We start from the raw sequence: 14069 nt of genomic DNA, 5'->3' as shown, positions 1-14069 counted from the left end.
GATTCTCATGATTCTTGCTATCCAAATTCAAAATCAAACACATGTGGTTGTACCAACATTATCTGCTGAACTACACAGAACCCTTTGTGTTAGGTATGTTCCCTAAGGCTTAGTCCTAGATCTCCTCTCGTCCCGTCTCTGATGCTCCGTCCTTCAGGTGTGGCCTGGATGTGACACACAGCTGCCACAGTGGCCTGGTTTCACACCTTGACTGCCCCCCCTCCCCCCTCTGCAGACAGCAGCCTGGGAAACCACAGGCCACCAGGCTGGCGCCAGCCTGTACGGCTTGGAGCAGGGCAGCCGGCCCAATCAATACCTCTGCATTTCCTGTCCATTTGCTCAGGTCTCTTCATTAATAATTACTGCTTGGCGGAGCTTCAATGCGCTCGCTGGCTGGGCCAAGGGGAGAGGCTGTGTGACCTTTCCCCGCCCCTGGGTCCACTTGGATCACATACACAGGTGTGGGGACAGACATAATAAGGCAACACAGATGACATTATTCCTGATTCATGCCCTTTCCCTCTGTGAAGAGAACATCCCGCAAAACGACTTAAAAAAAACCTAAAACCTGCTAGAACATGACTTTGAGACATTTCTGGATTTAAGCTTCTCTTCAATTTAGCACACACCCACTACATCCAGCAGCTATGGTTTCAGCATCCTCTGAGGTGTACAGTAATGAGCGGGTGAACCTGGGTGAAGTGATCAGCTGCCGTTCATGGCACATTTTCCAGATGACAATAACAATACTACAAAACATCTTACATTACGTTCTGCCTGGTATGTGCCCTAGCTGATAAGCCAGGTGGTAATAAACTGCCAGGTTTTTAATGCAGCTTGGCGTGAGATTTTCTCCACCCGGAGAGGAAGGTACGTGTTGGAGCCGACACAATGCATGACATGATGCTGAAGTAATGTGTTTTTATTCCTTGTTTTTAAAGATGACCATTATGGATACAGCCATTGCATTTCTGATGCACACCGTCATCCCCGGCAGAGCAAAACCGTTTCTCCAGCAGTCGGCACCTGGCACAAAATAAGTTGATTTGTTTCGTAAGTGTCAACAGTTCAGTGCTCCTCATCCTGTTGCGGACAAAGACACTCTGTGTGTGTACGTGTGTGTGTGACCACAGGTCAGAATTTGGTGATGGCAGAGGCGATGTTCTCCAAGCCGGATCGAGCCTCGGAGGAGGGGAAAGCCTGGATGGCCTCCAGAGCCTTGTTGCCATGGTAACAGCATAAGTCCATTGCTGTGCTCACGCCTTTCTCCGACTTAACCGCTGCCAAAAGCTGTCGAGGGATGAAAACACACGTTAGTTTGTCACCGTTAGTGTCACTCCTGTTACTATCCAGCTGCAAAGTGTTAAAGAGACAGCGAAAGTTACCCTTAAAGTAAGGGACTCTTTAAGTACCTGGATTGAACTGAAGCAAAGCAGAGAGCCACTGTATAACACAATCATGTACGGTTATTGCACGCTGCCCCGGCACCGCTGGAGGCAGCCTACTGCTTTTAACTACATGGGGAACATGTCAGACTCATCGCGGTGAATTATATTTAAAAGATTAGTAGCGAATGCACAGAATGTTTTATTATCTTATGTTTCTAACCTTTCATCTCACAGATCCTCTGTCTCTGCTGTCTGTTCATTGTGGCATCAGATCACTGCACAGCAACTTAAATGTGCCAAAATGATGATGTTATTATATGTACTTGCCCAAAGATATTGAAAGTGTGTGTGATAACTTTATCCCACACACTTTATTATATAATGTTTTTATGTTTCAATGTTATTGCCGTAATATGTGAATTATTTTAGAGAGGCCCTATTATGCTCCTTGGGGTTTCCCCTTTCCTGTAGTCTGTAATATAGCTTTGTTACGGCTACAATCCCAAAGTTCCCTCCAGAGGGAGTTTTCTCCCCCTTAAAAATGCCTCCATTGGACACCTTTGTTTACTTCCCTAACATATAGGGGTGTAACGGTTCACAAACATTTCGGTTCGGTACGTACCTCGGTTTATAGGTCACGGTTTGGTACAGCAATTTTTTTTATCACAAAACATAAAATATTTTTTGGGGGTTTTTAATTATGTCTCCTGCTGTGGAGAACACCCTCTCGCTAGGGACAGAGGTAGCAGATACAGCCAGGTAGCGCTTTGCTACCATGGCAACATAAGGATATTTGACATTTGTAATAGCTTTGGCTCGGTCTGAACTTTTTGCGAGTGGTGGAGGCTTAAATGCTAGTGGGAGTCGGGTTTGCACTTCAGTCTTTTTTCTTTTGGTACCGGTGATATTCACGTTCGGATGATGCCTTTTCAAATGAGTGTGCAAGTTTGATGTATTGCCAGCCGCGTAACCAATTTGAGTTGAATAATGCCGACAAACAGCTTTGGTTCGGTCCACCTGTCTTTGTCCGTCATCCTTTTACGTAACTGCGAAACCAAAATGTTCCCAAACCGGAGACTTCAATGATGCTGGAGGATTTTCGAGCTCAACTTTATCTGCGTTCGACATTTCGACAGTTCCTCAAATGACTGACTACATTTGAACGCATCCCTGTGACCAGCTCTCATAGTATGCCTCTCGTCCAATGAAATGACTTGGTCGCTCTATGACGTGCTGAACCCAATGTGAGCAAATTACTCTGAATGCTGCGACGCAGCACCTGAGATTACTTACAAAAAGTTGTTTACGTTCTCAATTTTTTACGTTTAACGTTATATTCGTTCGTACACTTCGGTACACACCTGTACCGAACCGAAGGGCCCATACCGATTAATTTCGGTACGAATACGTATACCGTTACACCCCTACTAACATAGTGACATCACTATGTAACACCTATGCTGCTATTGGCTAGCACTCTTACGAATTGTACGTGATAGAGAAGTCCCGCCCTTTAGCCTAAGCAGTTGACCAATCACAACAGAGCCAGCCAGCTAACCAATCAGAGCAGACTGGGCTCTGGTTCAGACAGAGGGTGAAAAGAGGTGCTGCAGTACAGGCAGTATGAGAAAAATAAAGAGCTTTTTGAACATTAAAGCATGGAGACATGTCACAGTAGAGACACAACATACAAACATTAGGGCAATAAGCATAATTGAGCGCCTTTAAACTGCTGTCAAAGTACATCTAGTTACAAAAAAAGAACCTTCACTCTCAATAGGCAAGGCAAGGCAAGTTTATTTATATAGCACTGAAATAGCAAATGAAAGACATTAAGAAAATGGCATTTAAAATCAGTCATTAAAAAGAAAAGCTAATAAATTAAACATTAAAAGAAAAAATACATGGATAAAAGTTACAGTGCAGTCTAAGATATGAATAGTTCAATTAAAAGCAGAGACAAAAAGATAAGTCTTCAGCCTGGATTTAAAAGTAGTCAGAGTTGCAGCGGACCTGCAGGTTTCTGGGAGTTTGTTCCAGATATTTGGAGCATAATAACTGAACGCTGCTTCTCCATGTTTAGTTCTGACTCTGGGGACAGAAAGCTGACCAGTCCCTGAAGACCTGAGAGATCTGGATGGTTCATAATTTAGCAGGAGGTCAGAAATGTATTTTGGGCCTAAACCATTCAGTGCTTTATAAACCAGCAGCAGTATTTTGAAATCTATTCTTTGACACACAGGAAGCCAGTGTAAAGACTTCAGAACTGGAGTGATGTGATCCACTTTCTTAGTGTCAGTGAGGACTCGAGCAGCGGCGTTCTGAATCAGCTGCAGCTTTCTAATAGATGTTTTAGTGAGACCTGTGAAGACACCATTGCAGTAGACGAGTCTACTGAAGATAAAAGCATGGACAAGTGTACCCCACATGTCATATTTCTCAACTCCGATGTGTATTTACCTATAGAAACAAAGTTGTTTCTGTCCTTTAGGTAGGATTCAAACCAATTTAGAACTGTTTCCGAAAGTCCCACCCAGTTTTCCAGTCGGTCTAGTAATATGTTGTGGTCAACAGTGTCGAACGCAGCACTGAGATTTAATAATACTAACACTGAAGTTATGCCACTGTCTGTGTTTAAGTGGATGTCATTGAAGACCTTTACAAGAGCAGTCTCAGTGCTGTGGTTTGGACGAAAGCCTGACTGGAACACATCGAAACAGTTATTTAAATGCAAGAAGTTACTCAACTGTTGAAAAACAACTTTTTCAATGATTTTACCTAGAAATGGGAGGTTTGATATGGGCCTGTAATTGTTCATTACTGAAGCATCTAGATTATTCTTTTTTAAGAGCGGTTTAATGACTGCAGTTTTCAGGGCCTGTGGACAAATACCTGAGTGAAGAGATTTGTTTACTATATGAAGTAGATCTGAGGCCATGCAACGAAAAACATCCTGTTGGAATAATATCAAGGCAGCGGGAGGAGGATTTCAGAAGTTGAATAATGTCCTCCAGGTTTTTATCATTAATCTGATTGATCTGTGTCATGACACAATAGTGTCTTTGTATACAAGACCTGGGACTTACAAACACACACAACATATACATTTTATAAGTGAAAACATGATGTCAGATCAGCCCTAACCAACAGCTTGAGTATTCAGACTGGGAGAATGTGGGTGTCTCTTTGTGCCTCTCTCCTGGTGTGTTGGACATCTTTTGCTGAGGGCGTTTTAACCTCCCGAAGGCCTTTCCTCTTTAACAAAGCCTGCGGGTGCTGAACTCTGCATCACCTGCTCTGCTTACTGTATGTATGCATGTTGGTATGGATGTGTGAGCATATGTTTATGTGTGTATATGTTTATATAGATATATATTTATTCGTTTTATGTGGAAATGCACTGCGAGGATTGCTTTTTTAAATTTCGTTGTACCTGGTGCGATGACAATAAAGGAATTCTATTCTATTCTAAAACTAAAATATGTTCCACCCTCATGTCCCACTTGTTATTTGTTCTGCATTGACTTAATGTATCCTGTATCTCAGTTGACCTTATAAGTTCCACATCCATCCATTTTCTGATGTCCCTACATGAAGAGAGTCATGTTGCGTGATGCTTTTTATTCACTTTGTTTAATTCTACTCACTGATCTAATCACTATCTCAGTGAATGGGTTGAAGCTTCTGAAAGGCTTTAGGCAAAAGTAAGTCATCCTCCCTTTTTCAATGTAGTCAGATTTTATTTTATTATTAGTGTGAATATTAATGTCTTTAGATAATATTCACGTTCACCAATTTTGGAACCTATGGAAGCCCATTTCTGCCAATGTGATGTAAAAAAAAAGATTCTGTGAGTCATTTTTAGCCCTGCTGTCATGTTCGGGTCAAATGTGACCGATTTCCTACTTGAATCAATCATAAATAATGTGTTTAAGGCCTCCGCAGAAGGCATTTGAACATATCAAATTGCTGATCACCACTTTCATTGAATTTTGAGTGGTTTAGTTCACTTTGTAACACCTATGATGTTCCTGTTCAAAAATGACTGCCATAGCAAATGAATGGGTAACCCTAGATTATGTTTATCCATCAGATAGTACACACCCAAAATGTACTAAATGTTAATTTACTTATTCACGTAAACCAGTAGTCTGAGACATTGTTTACAGATTAAAAGGGGGTTCAATCAAAATTGGTGATGATTAATGTTTTTTGTACGGTCAAATCTAAGCGGGAACACTAAAGGGGGAGAAACGAACACGACAGCAGGGATAATTAGATCAGTCATTGAAATCATCACTTGATACCGCAACATAGTCAATATTATTAGAACGTTTTAATTCTTTCAATAGTCAGTCATTATTTCTAGATATTCGTTTTAATACCTCTAAAAAGGTAACAAAATAATACTATAACTATAAATGTAATCTAGTACATATTACACTTTAATTGTAATCTTATTGCTTCCATAGAACTTGCTTTCACCCAAATGGAAAAGCTGTAAAATGGGAGTTTCTGCAAACAATGATAGTTATTAAATCAAAATGATGGAGATGAAAGCACATGACAAAGTTCCTGCAGTTATGCGCCCCCATCTCTGTTCTGAATCAAAAACTTTACACTCAAGGTCTTTCTTGTTCCTCCCCAAAATGGTATCCCTCCCCGTGTGCTGCTCTCAGCTTTCCTCCTTGTGTCCCCTCATCTCTCCTTCCCTTCAAACCTCTCCCTCTGTCCCCTTTTTTGCTGAAGGAGATTCTCTCACAATGCCACTGTCTCAGAGCCTCGGTGTCTCCTCCGTAAATAGGCCTCGGTAACTAATCCTTCCTGCTCTGGTTTCAGGCGGGACCAGATAACCCCCACACCACCATCAGACCCCTCCTCTGCAGCTCCGCTCTCCTCTTGCACCCCGATCAGCGATCACCCCTCACACATTGACTTTGGGAAGCTTGTTTCTCAACTTTGATATATGTTACAGCAAGAAAATGCCCTGTTCCTCTCTCTGTCAGAGGCCTTGCCGACTCGTAAACAGGTGAATATATGAAGGTGAAATGATAAAAGCTTAAACGCAGCACAGAGGCAACTGAGGATGCATATCTGGGTACAAGCATTTTTTAACATAGTGGAGTTCAGATTGTGAATAAAGGAATACATAAACCACGGGCTTACCTTTGAGTAATCCAGTTCATTCCTCCGTGTCTTTACCTTGAAGAGAAGAGAGAGTCATTATCAGTGACAGTACACAGGATTCAAAGGGTATAGAACATTAGGAGGAACAACTTTTAAATCAAGTCCATTTTGATTGAACTGAATATTGTTTTGTAATAAATTATGCATTTTTTTAAATATATCATTTGGGAAATAAATTATGTTTAAAAAAAGATATACTGAAAAACAAACATCTTTTGAAATTGACTACATTTTTGAAGAAAAAGAAAATGAATCTCATCTTAAAAAATGTACCAACTATAAAAATCTAATTGCATTGGTTTAAGCTATGATTTTGACTCTGTAAAGTGTCTTTGAGTTTGTAGAAAAGCACTCTTAAAAAAAAAGCATTATTATTATTAGAACATTCATTCATTAAAATACCTCCAAGGCTTTCTTTTTCCCCTTATTTTCAAGGCTAAAACTTCTTAAAAATCCAGGCTGCTTGCATTGACAGTTTGGTTGCTTGTTGAAGAAAAATGCTGTTGTTTTTCTGAAATGTTTGATCCATACGTAACATGAGTAAAAATCATTTATCGTGTTATAGTAAAAAAAACAAAACAAGATCTAAAATGTCTTGTAATAAAGTGGCTTACATCTGTATGACAAGTCAGTTTATGACACGGACACAGGCTCAAAGGGGATAAATGAAACGGACCATTAACTTGATCAAAATCTGGTTTCTCTTGGTTTCATAGTTTTGTCAACATAGTCTTTTTGAGACATTATAATGTTGAAATGTTACACATTAAACCGCTAAAAAAACCTGTTACACTTTGAGATTATGCAAATTGAGCTCAGACAGCTACTCATTTGGCACGTAACACATCCCCTAGAACAGGGGTCGGCAACCCGCGGCTCTCGAGCCGCATGAGGCTCTTTAAGCCCTCTACTCTGGCTCCCTTGAGCTAAGAAGGAAATAAAATAAAAGTATTTGTATGACTATTTATATTTTGTTGCACGGTTGATAATATTTCGTATCTTTTATTTTGAGGTGATACTGTGACACATACATAAAAAACATAACGGTTTTAATTAGGTCAACTAAAATATGCATCATATCCTGCTACGGTCCCGCCACCAGCGCCTTTTTCTTGCAGGCGAATAACCAACCCAGTCTCACAAAAAAACATGTAATAACTACGTTGGTCCACAACGCAGGACGTAGTATTTCTACAAAAACGCCCTCTGAAATTGTAAGATCCCTACGTTTTTTTCACCATTCATTCCAATAGCTGGCGTCAAATTTCTCCCTGCCAGAAAAAAGAAACATGGCCGAACTTCGTTTTATTCTCGGTGTAAAATGCCTATTTTAAAGTTAGTTTGGCCATTAAATGCGTTTGATGTCATTTGATGCGAGAAATATGAGTTGTTATTTCAGATTATGTGTGCAGTGGATGTACATGATCTTTAGTTTGCTAGTTATTACGAAGATTACTTCAGAAAATTGTGTCCATTGTTACCAAGGTGGTTGCTAGGGACGCTGCTATCGATATTATTTCTGTTATGTTGTGTAACTGTTTACTGGTGTTATCTTTATTGCTACCCCCTTCCCCGTCAATGTATAGTGTTGGTCCACAGCGCAAACGTATTAGTTTAACAAAATCCGCATCTAAAAGTGTGGCATAGATATGTTATTTTCCCCTGTGCAATTCTCCATTTACTCAACAATAACACATAATTATCCTTGTGTTTATTTATTTGTTTGATTAATAAACACACGTTGGAGTCCGTCAGGACCGAGGGTCGGAGCAGCTCATTTGCTTTACAGAATATTACACCCGGAAGTAAGTATTCTCTCCGCTTCGCTTGACAAACCCTGTGATAGTCCTCAAGCTCTGTGATTGGGAGAGTGTGCAGAGCGTCGAACAGCACTTGAAATGGGATGGAACCACGGCAGACTGTCCAAAACTGGATTTGAACGGGTCCACGCGTCCCCCCCTCCCCCCCCCCCTCCCCAGAACTACACATGCTGGCTATTGTGGTTTCGCAACATGCTCTCTATCTATGGCACGTCTCTACTGGGAGTTGTAGTTTTAAAAGACATTTTCGTATTTCCCATAATAAGAAGTGGCCAGTATTAAACTGTGTACATCCCTGGAGGTTTAGGGGACAGGAAACACTCAAATTTAAAACATAATTAATAAATGGGTGAAAATTGCTTGTGCCCATAATGGGCAGCATTAATGTATACCCACACGACAGCTAAGGTCAGAAGAGCTTTATTTTAACAGCTGGTCTTATGTCTGTGACCCCTCCTGTTGTCCATTGATGAGCCTGAAACATGCACTTGTCAAGGTTCAGAGGCACATTGTGCAAATATGGCAGTAGCCATCAATCATCTTAAGATAAGATGTACTTTATTGATCCCAAGTTGGAACATTTGCGTTACATCAGCATGTGTAACAGTTGTAAATATGCAGTGGTGTTTATTTGCAAATCATTTAGTATAATCACATAAATTCTGTGTTTCATATTGAATAATTCTGTGTTCTTTATTTATTGATTGTTCAATACCTGACAAGGCCGGAGATGAAACACTTGGGTCACAGGTTCCTCAACAGTGCATTACAAGACATCTATCAATATGTGTGTACCTCCACCATTAAACTGTCATATTCTGCACATTTCTTATACTATCTACATACATCTTATATAAGAGTATAATACATATGTATAATATCAGTTAAAATAAGTGCTTCAACATAGTTAACATTGCTGGAGGTATACACAAAGTTTTTCATTCATTGCATAACTACACCGTTTGTGTATATCATATGTCAATAAACCTTAGAAAATCTTGAAATCTTGAAAGGGATGTGAAAAATAGTCATTATATACAGTCTTTAATTAACTATTAGTAGAGAATAACGAGTAATGAATATACTTGATAGGGATCCTATTAATATCTAATAATAAAAATAATGAAATTCAATAACATGCTTTAACCACTAGGTGTCCCTTTATTTCAGCTGTGCACCTTTATGGTGTAAATACAGCCCATCTACCAATTGGATCAAATATAAAAGTCAGCCGAATTAGTGTTGATACTGCAAGGACATGTATTGTGTGAAAAGATCCATGTCACGTTTCCAGTGTTGGCGGCAGTTCCTCATGTTTGTCTAGAAGTCTTCTCATCAGGGCTCTATAAATACAGAACTACGGCAGATATGTAACATTTAATGCAGCCGAACCGTGTATTACAATGCCGTTATGTGATGACCTCCAAGGAGAAAAGCAAGCACACTCGGAATAAAGTGTTTTCGGTCTGTTTTCCGGTATTTGTTTATGACGATGTGATGTGAGATGTGAGACTGGAATTGCACAGGGCAAATAACGTATCTATGCCACAATTTTAGATACAGATTTTGTTAAACTAATACGTTTGCGCTGTGGACCAACACTATACATTGACGGGGAAGGGGTAGCAATAAAGATTACACCATTAAACAGTTACACAACATAACAGAAATAATATCGATAGCAGCGTCCATAGCAACCACCTTGGTAACAATGAAAACGTTGTATCGACACAATTTCCTGAAGTAATCTTCGTAATAACTAGCAAACTAAAGATCATGTGCATCCACTGCACACATAATCTGAAATAACAACTCATATTTTTTTGTTATATTCCATGGAATGCTCTTAACGTCCCGATAGCAATGAATATATTAAATGCTTTGACAATAAATACATTAAAATATGTCATCTGTGGAAGCCGTAGTACTGTAAAAAGCACGACCAATCATTTTAGCCGGCCCGGCTAAAATAACTGGATGGCCTACCTGCCTGTCAGCCTTCCATCTGTGCACAAACTTATCTCGTGCCCTCATTGGTCATGTGCGCGTTCGTGTGTGTTGGAGGAGGGGCTCTGTAAATAAGTCGAGAGGGGTCTGCCTGCAGACCTCCACTCTCAGGACAGTTCCGTGCAGACCTCCACTGTCAGTACAGGAAGTGACGATTCTGACGTGTGCTAGCTAATAGTGATGCTAATGATAGCTAATTCCTAATAGTAGTATGTGTGTCGTTTGTACAGTGCTGCTACTTATATGTTATGTAAAGCCTGCATACTTATGTGTTTTATTTCTGTATTGTTACAGTTTTACGGTAAGGTAAAAGAAGAACAGTAAAGTCAAGAAAGAAAACCTTGCATCTTTATTGGAGGACTTTTAAATGTTAGCTAACTGTCTAGCTACGCATAGGGATACGCGCTGTAAGGGCAGAACAGTTCAATCAATCTAAGTGATGAAAAGTGATACTTAACTGATATTAACTACATACCAAGGTGTGGGTCGCGTTCGCCATTCGATCAGTGAGAGGAGAGGAGAAAAATGCAACAATAATTGTCAAAATCCATTAATATATGGATGGGGGGGGGGCTGGACAAAGGCCGTGGGGGACACCCGAGACTGGGTAATGTCCCCGGAAAATGGGGGGAAAAAAGGTGTCTGAAAATAGGCACTCGTGAGGCGGGCAGAGTCCCCTGTTAACTCCCGTTACATTCCTCCATGGTGTAATTTGAGCGAAAAACTTTTACGAGAACCAGGCTGGGGGGGTCAAAAGGGCTTGACCAAGGCCCGACCCAAAGTGCACGGTGGGCGGACTCATCACCTCCGTGATGAGTCTCCATTGTGATTTGAAAAATTCCATCAAACGAGTCCTTCGGTGGGCGGGAAAAAAACGCGTCAGAATCGTCACTTCCTGTATGACAGTGGAGGTGTCCTGAGAGTGCAGCCTGCACCGGAACTGTCCTGAGAGTGGAGGTCTGCAGGCAGGCTCCCATGAGGAAGGCCCAATCCCAAACCACTCCCTCGACCCTACCCCTCCGGACGGAGTGAACTCCGTCTGTAGCCACACTCGCAGCTCAACGAGGCTCCTCCTGTCAGATGGAGGGAGTAAACACAGCAGCAAGCTTTGGGACGGCCTCTCTTCTCTCCGGCAGAAACAGGAAATGCCGTAACTGTATGTAACAACGGTTTCAAATCAGCATCTCTTAGACAAAAAGTTTAAATGAATAACTCAAATAAAACTCCAAACATCTTTCATTGTGTTTCAAAGCTCTTTTAGTTTTAAACCTGATGTGTATAAGCTTCAGTTTTTGCAACGGTCTGTAAATATACACAACTTTATAATAAAATGCACACATTTACCTTTTTCTAGACTAAACACCTAAACACAGTTTGATCCTAAGTTAAAAACATATGGTTATCATGAGGCTGTTAACATCGCAGTTTATCAGTGGATGTTTGCTGGAACTACTTGTAAACAGCGTGTTTCCTGACGGACACACACAGCGTGACTCCGGTCAGGTAGAGACCGGTCTCAAGTCAGCACCGCTGCAGACTCGCTGTTTGAGGGCTTGATAGCCCACTCCCCCTCCACACTCGTTGCTTTGGAACAGCCCTCAATATGGCGGACCCTCTGCGTGAACGCGCAAACGGAGGGGTAGGGTGTAGGGGGCGGTTTGGGAATGGGCCGAAGTCTGAAGTAAGGGGCAGATTTTTTCCGGTTGTGTATTTTCAAATCCTAGCGCACTCAAGCTGGTTCCTCCAAAATTACCTACCCTACCTTTAACTCTTTTTAGGGTGCAGATATATGTTTTATTCATTTCAAAGTGGGCCCATTTTAATTATATATTTTCCCCTTCAAATGCGCAGAGGACTCCCCAAGTGCTGCGTTTCATTTATTTTAAAGTAGGCCTGTGTATTATTTTTAATTCTCCTTATAAGAGTTCTTTGTTTCTTATTAGAGGTTAACAGTTTTATATCATGTAATAAATAATAAATGCAACAAAACTGTAGTTTTTGTCTATGATATAACAATAAATACAACTTTATAAGCTATCAAGCTATGAAATATGTTTTGCGGCTCCAGACAAACATTTTTTTTGGAAAAGGGAGCAAAATGGCTCTTTTGGTCAAAAAGGTTGCAGACCCCTGCCGTAGAGCCTGTAGGGTTAGGGTTAACCTTCCTTTCAAACAAAGAACACATGTAGGACGTATGTATGATGTCATTTCTGCAGTGGTGCCATTCCTACCTGCTGCAGCTGCTGACTCCACCGCTCCTGCCCGACAATCTGACGGTGGAAAACAACGGGGGCGGCGCTAAAGCTGAATGTCGCAGACTCTCCTGCGCTGCTCTTTACAAACGGCAGCAGGTCAGAGTTGAGCTGCAGGAGATGGAGCACATTCAGACTTAGATTACACCTCCAGACACCAATTACAGCCGCACAGGGGAGAGAACACTGAGTGAAGCTGTTAACGAGCAGGAACAGGACACTGTAAGGCACAGCTAGCCTGATGCTTGTCCTTCAAACACATCATTTCTGTCCCCCCGCTGAGATTCCTTGTAGCCGCTGGGGCCTGCAGACAGGCCGCTGCAGGGGGCCGCAGCAGGAGAGTGGGAGGGATACACATGGTTTTTAAGCCAGTACCAACAAAATCTGGCCGTTCAAAATACATATTGATCTGAGCATTGGCATGGCGCAGTAACATTACATAGCATTCTACCAAAGCAAATTACTCGTATGTGTAAACCTACTAGTACCTTAAAATTAAAATACCTTTTTACGTACAGTGGTCAGGAGTGAAGAAAAGCTATATCAAAGCCCCTGACACCTTGGGTTCAAATCCTCAAACCTCATTGGATAAAATATAAAATATCCCAAAATTCAAAAACTTTTGTGGAATATTAAAAATATATGGGGGGGGATCAGGCGACTCACCTTGTGGCCCATGGACAGGTGTTTGCCGAACGTGTAGGCCATACTTTGGGCCTCCTTGTCGTGTTGGGCCAGCTCCATGGCAGCTTGGCAGCTCTTGGCCAGCAGGGCACCATGGGACAGGAAGGTGTGCTCCTCCCACGCCTTCACATCCAGACTGTTCTCCTGTTGAGAAAAGAGGGGCGGAGACACTGAGCTGCCACTGATGCCACTGCGCAACTTCATCAGAACACCTCAAACAAAAAAAACTCGCTCATTTTTTCCGTGTTGAAGACTGTGCACCAGAAGTAAACACCAACATATCTACAAAAACCTCCGCAGTTATTCATTTGTTTTACTCATAGAGAAAAGGTGCATCTTAAATATTTATTGTAAGGTTTAAATTATTGCTCGAGCATTTTCTTGAATAACCAGACAGAAGAAGAAGTGGTCAGAACTGGAACTCTGTCTGAGTTACACAACATCACACTCCTGTGGGAAAGGACCCACTGCAGAACATTAAGAGAAACTCTGTTTACCATCTTCAATCCGTTATTGATCAAAATGTGTACTTTTTCTTATTAAACAGCTTGTAGCGCCTAGATTCAGAACCATTGACAAAGCAGTATTCATTTGAATTCTGTGCACAGCTGGAAACTATTGGAGGAGGATATTTGTTTGATATTTGGAGAATAAGGTGTGAATCACAACATTGGCAACAAGGGCTTTAGACACAGACGCACAATACTTGTTGGAATGCATTCTTTGTTGTT

General features: G+C 41.2%; 1 protein-coding gene across 1 annotated transcript; it reads right to left on the bottom strand.

The window, feature by feature from the left end:
• Positions 1–934: 934 nt before the first annotated feature.
• On the bottom strand, positions 935–13776 carry LOC117467990 (all trans-polyprenyl-diphosphate synthase PDSS2-like). Its single transcript, XM_034111940.2, has 4 exons — positions 13321–13776; positions 12634–12765; positions 6555–6590; positions 935–1290 (listed from the first exon to the last, which is right to left on the bottom strand). The coding sequence occupies exons 1-4, from the start codon at positions 13540–13542 to the stop codon at positions 1135–1137; spliced, it is 546 nt and encodes a 181-aa protein (XP_033967831.1). The 5' UTR covers positions 13543–13776; the 3' UTR covers positions 935–1134.
• Positions 13777–14069: the final 293 nt, after the last annotated feature.

Source organism: Pseudochaenichthys georgianus, chromosome 22, assembly GCF_902827115.2.
Source record: "Pseudochaenichthys georgianus chromosome 22, fPseGeo1.2, whole genome shotgun sequence".
Taxonomy (NCBI): domain Eukaryota; kingdom Metazoa; phylum Chordata; class Actinopteri; order Perciformes; family Channichthyidae; genus Pseudochaenichthys; species Pseudochaenichthys georgianus.
The sequence above is the reverse complement of the archived record's forward strand: the minus strand, read 5'-3'. Positions and strand labels throughout refer to the sequence as shown.

What these genes read in the sequence shown, in the direction of transcription:
- LOC117467990 (XM_034111940.2), bottom strand. Translation starts at nt 13,542, where the DNA reads ATGAAGTTGCGCAGTGGCATCAGTGGCAGCTCAGTGTCTCCGCCCCTC. An exon ending in GGAGTCAGCAGCTGCAGCAG is followed by an intron (nt 6,591 to 12,633) that starts GTAGGAATGGCA and finishes CTTCTCTTCAAG; the next exon opens with GTAAAGACACGGAGGAATGA. An exon ending in ATGAACTGGATTACTCAAAG is followed by an intron (nt 1,291 to 6,554) that starts GTAAGCCCGTGG and finishes ATCCCTCGACAG; the next exon opens with CTTTTGGCAGCGGTTAAGTC.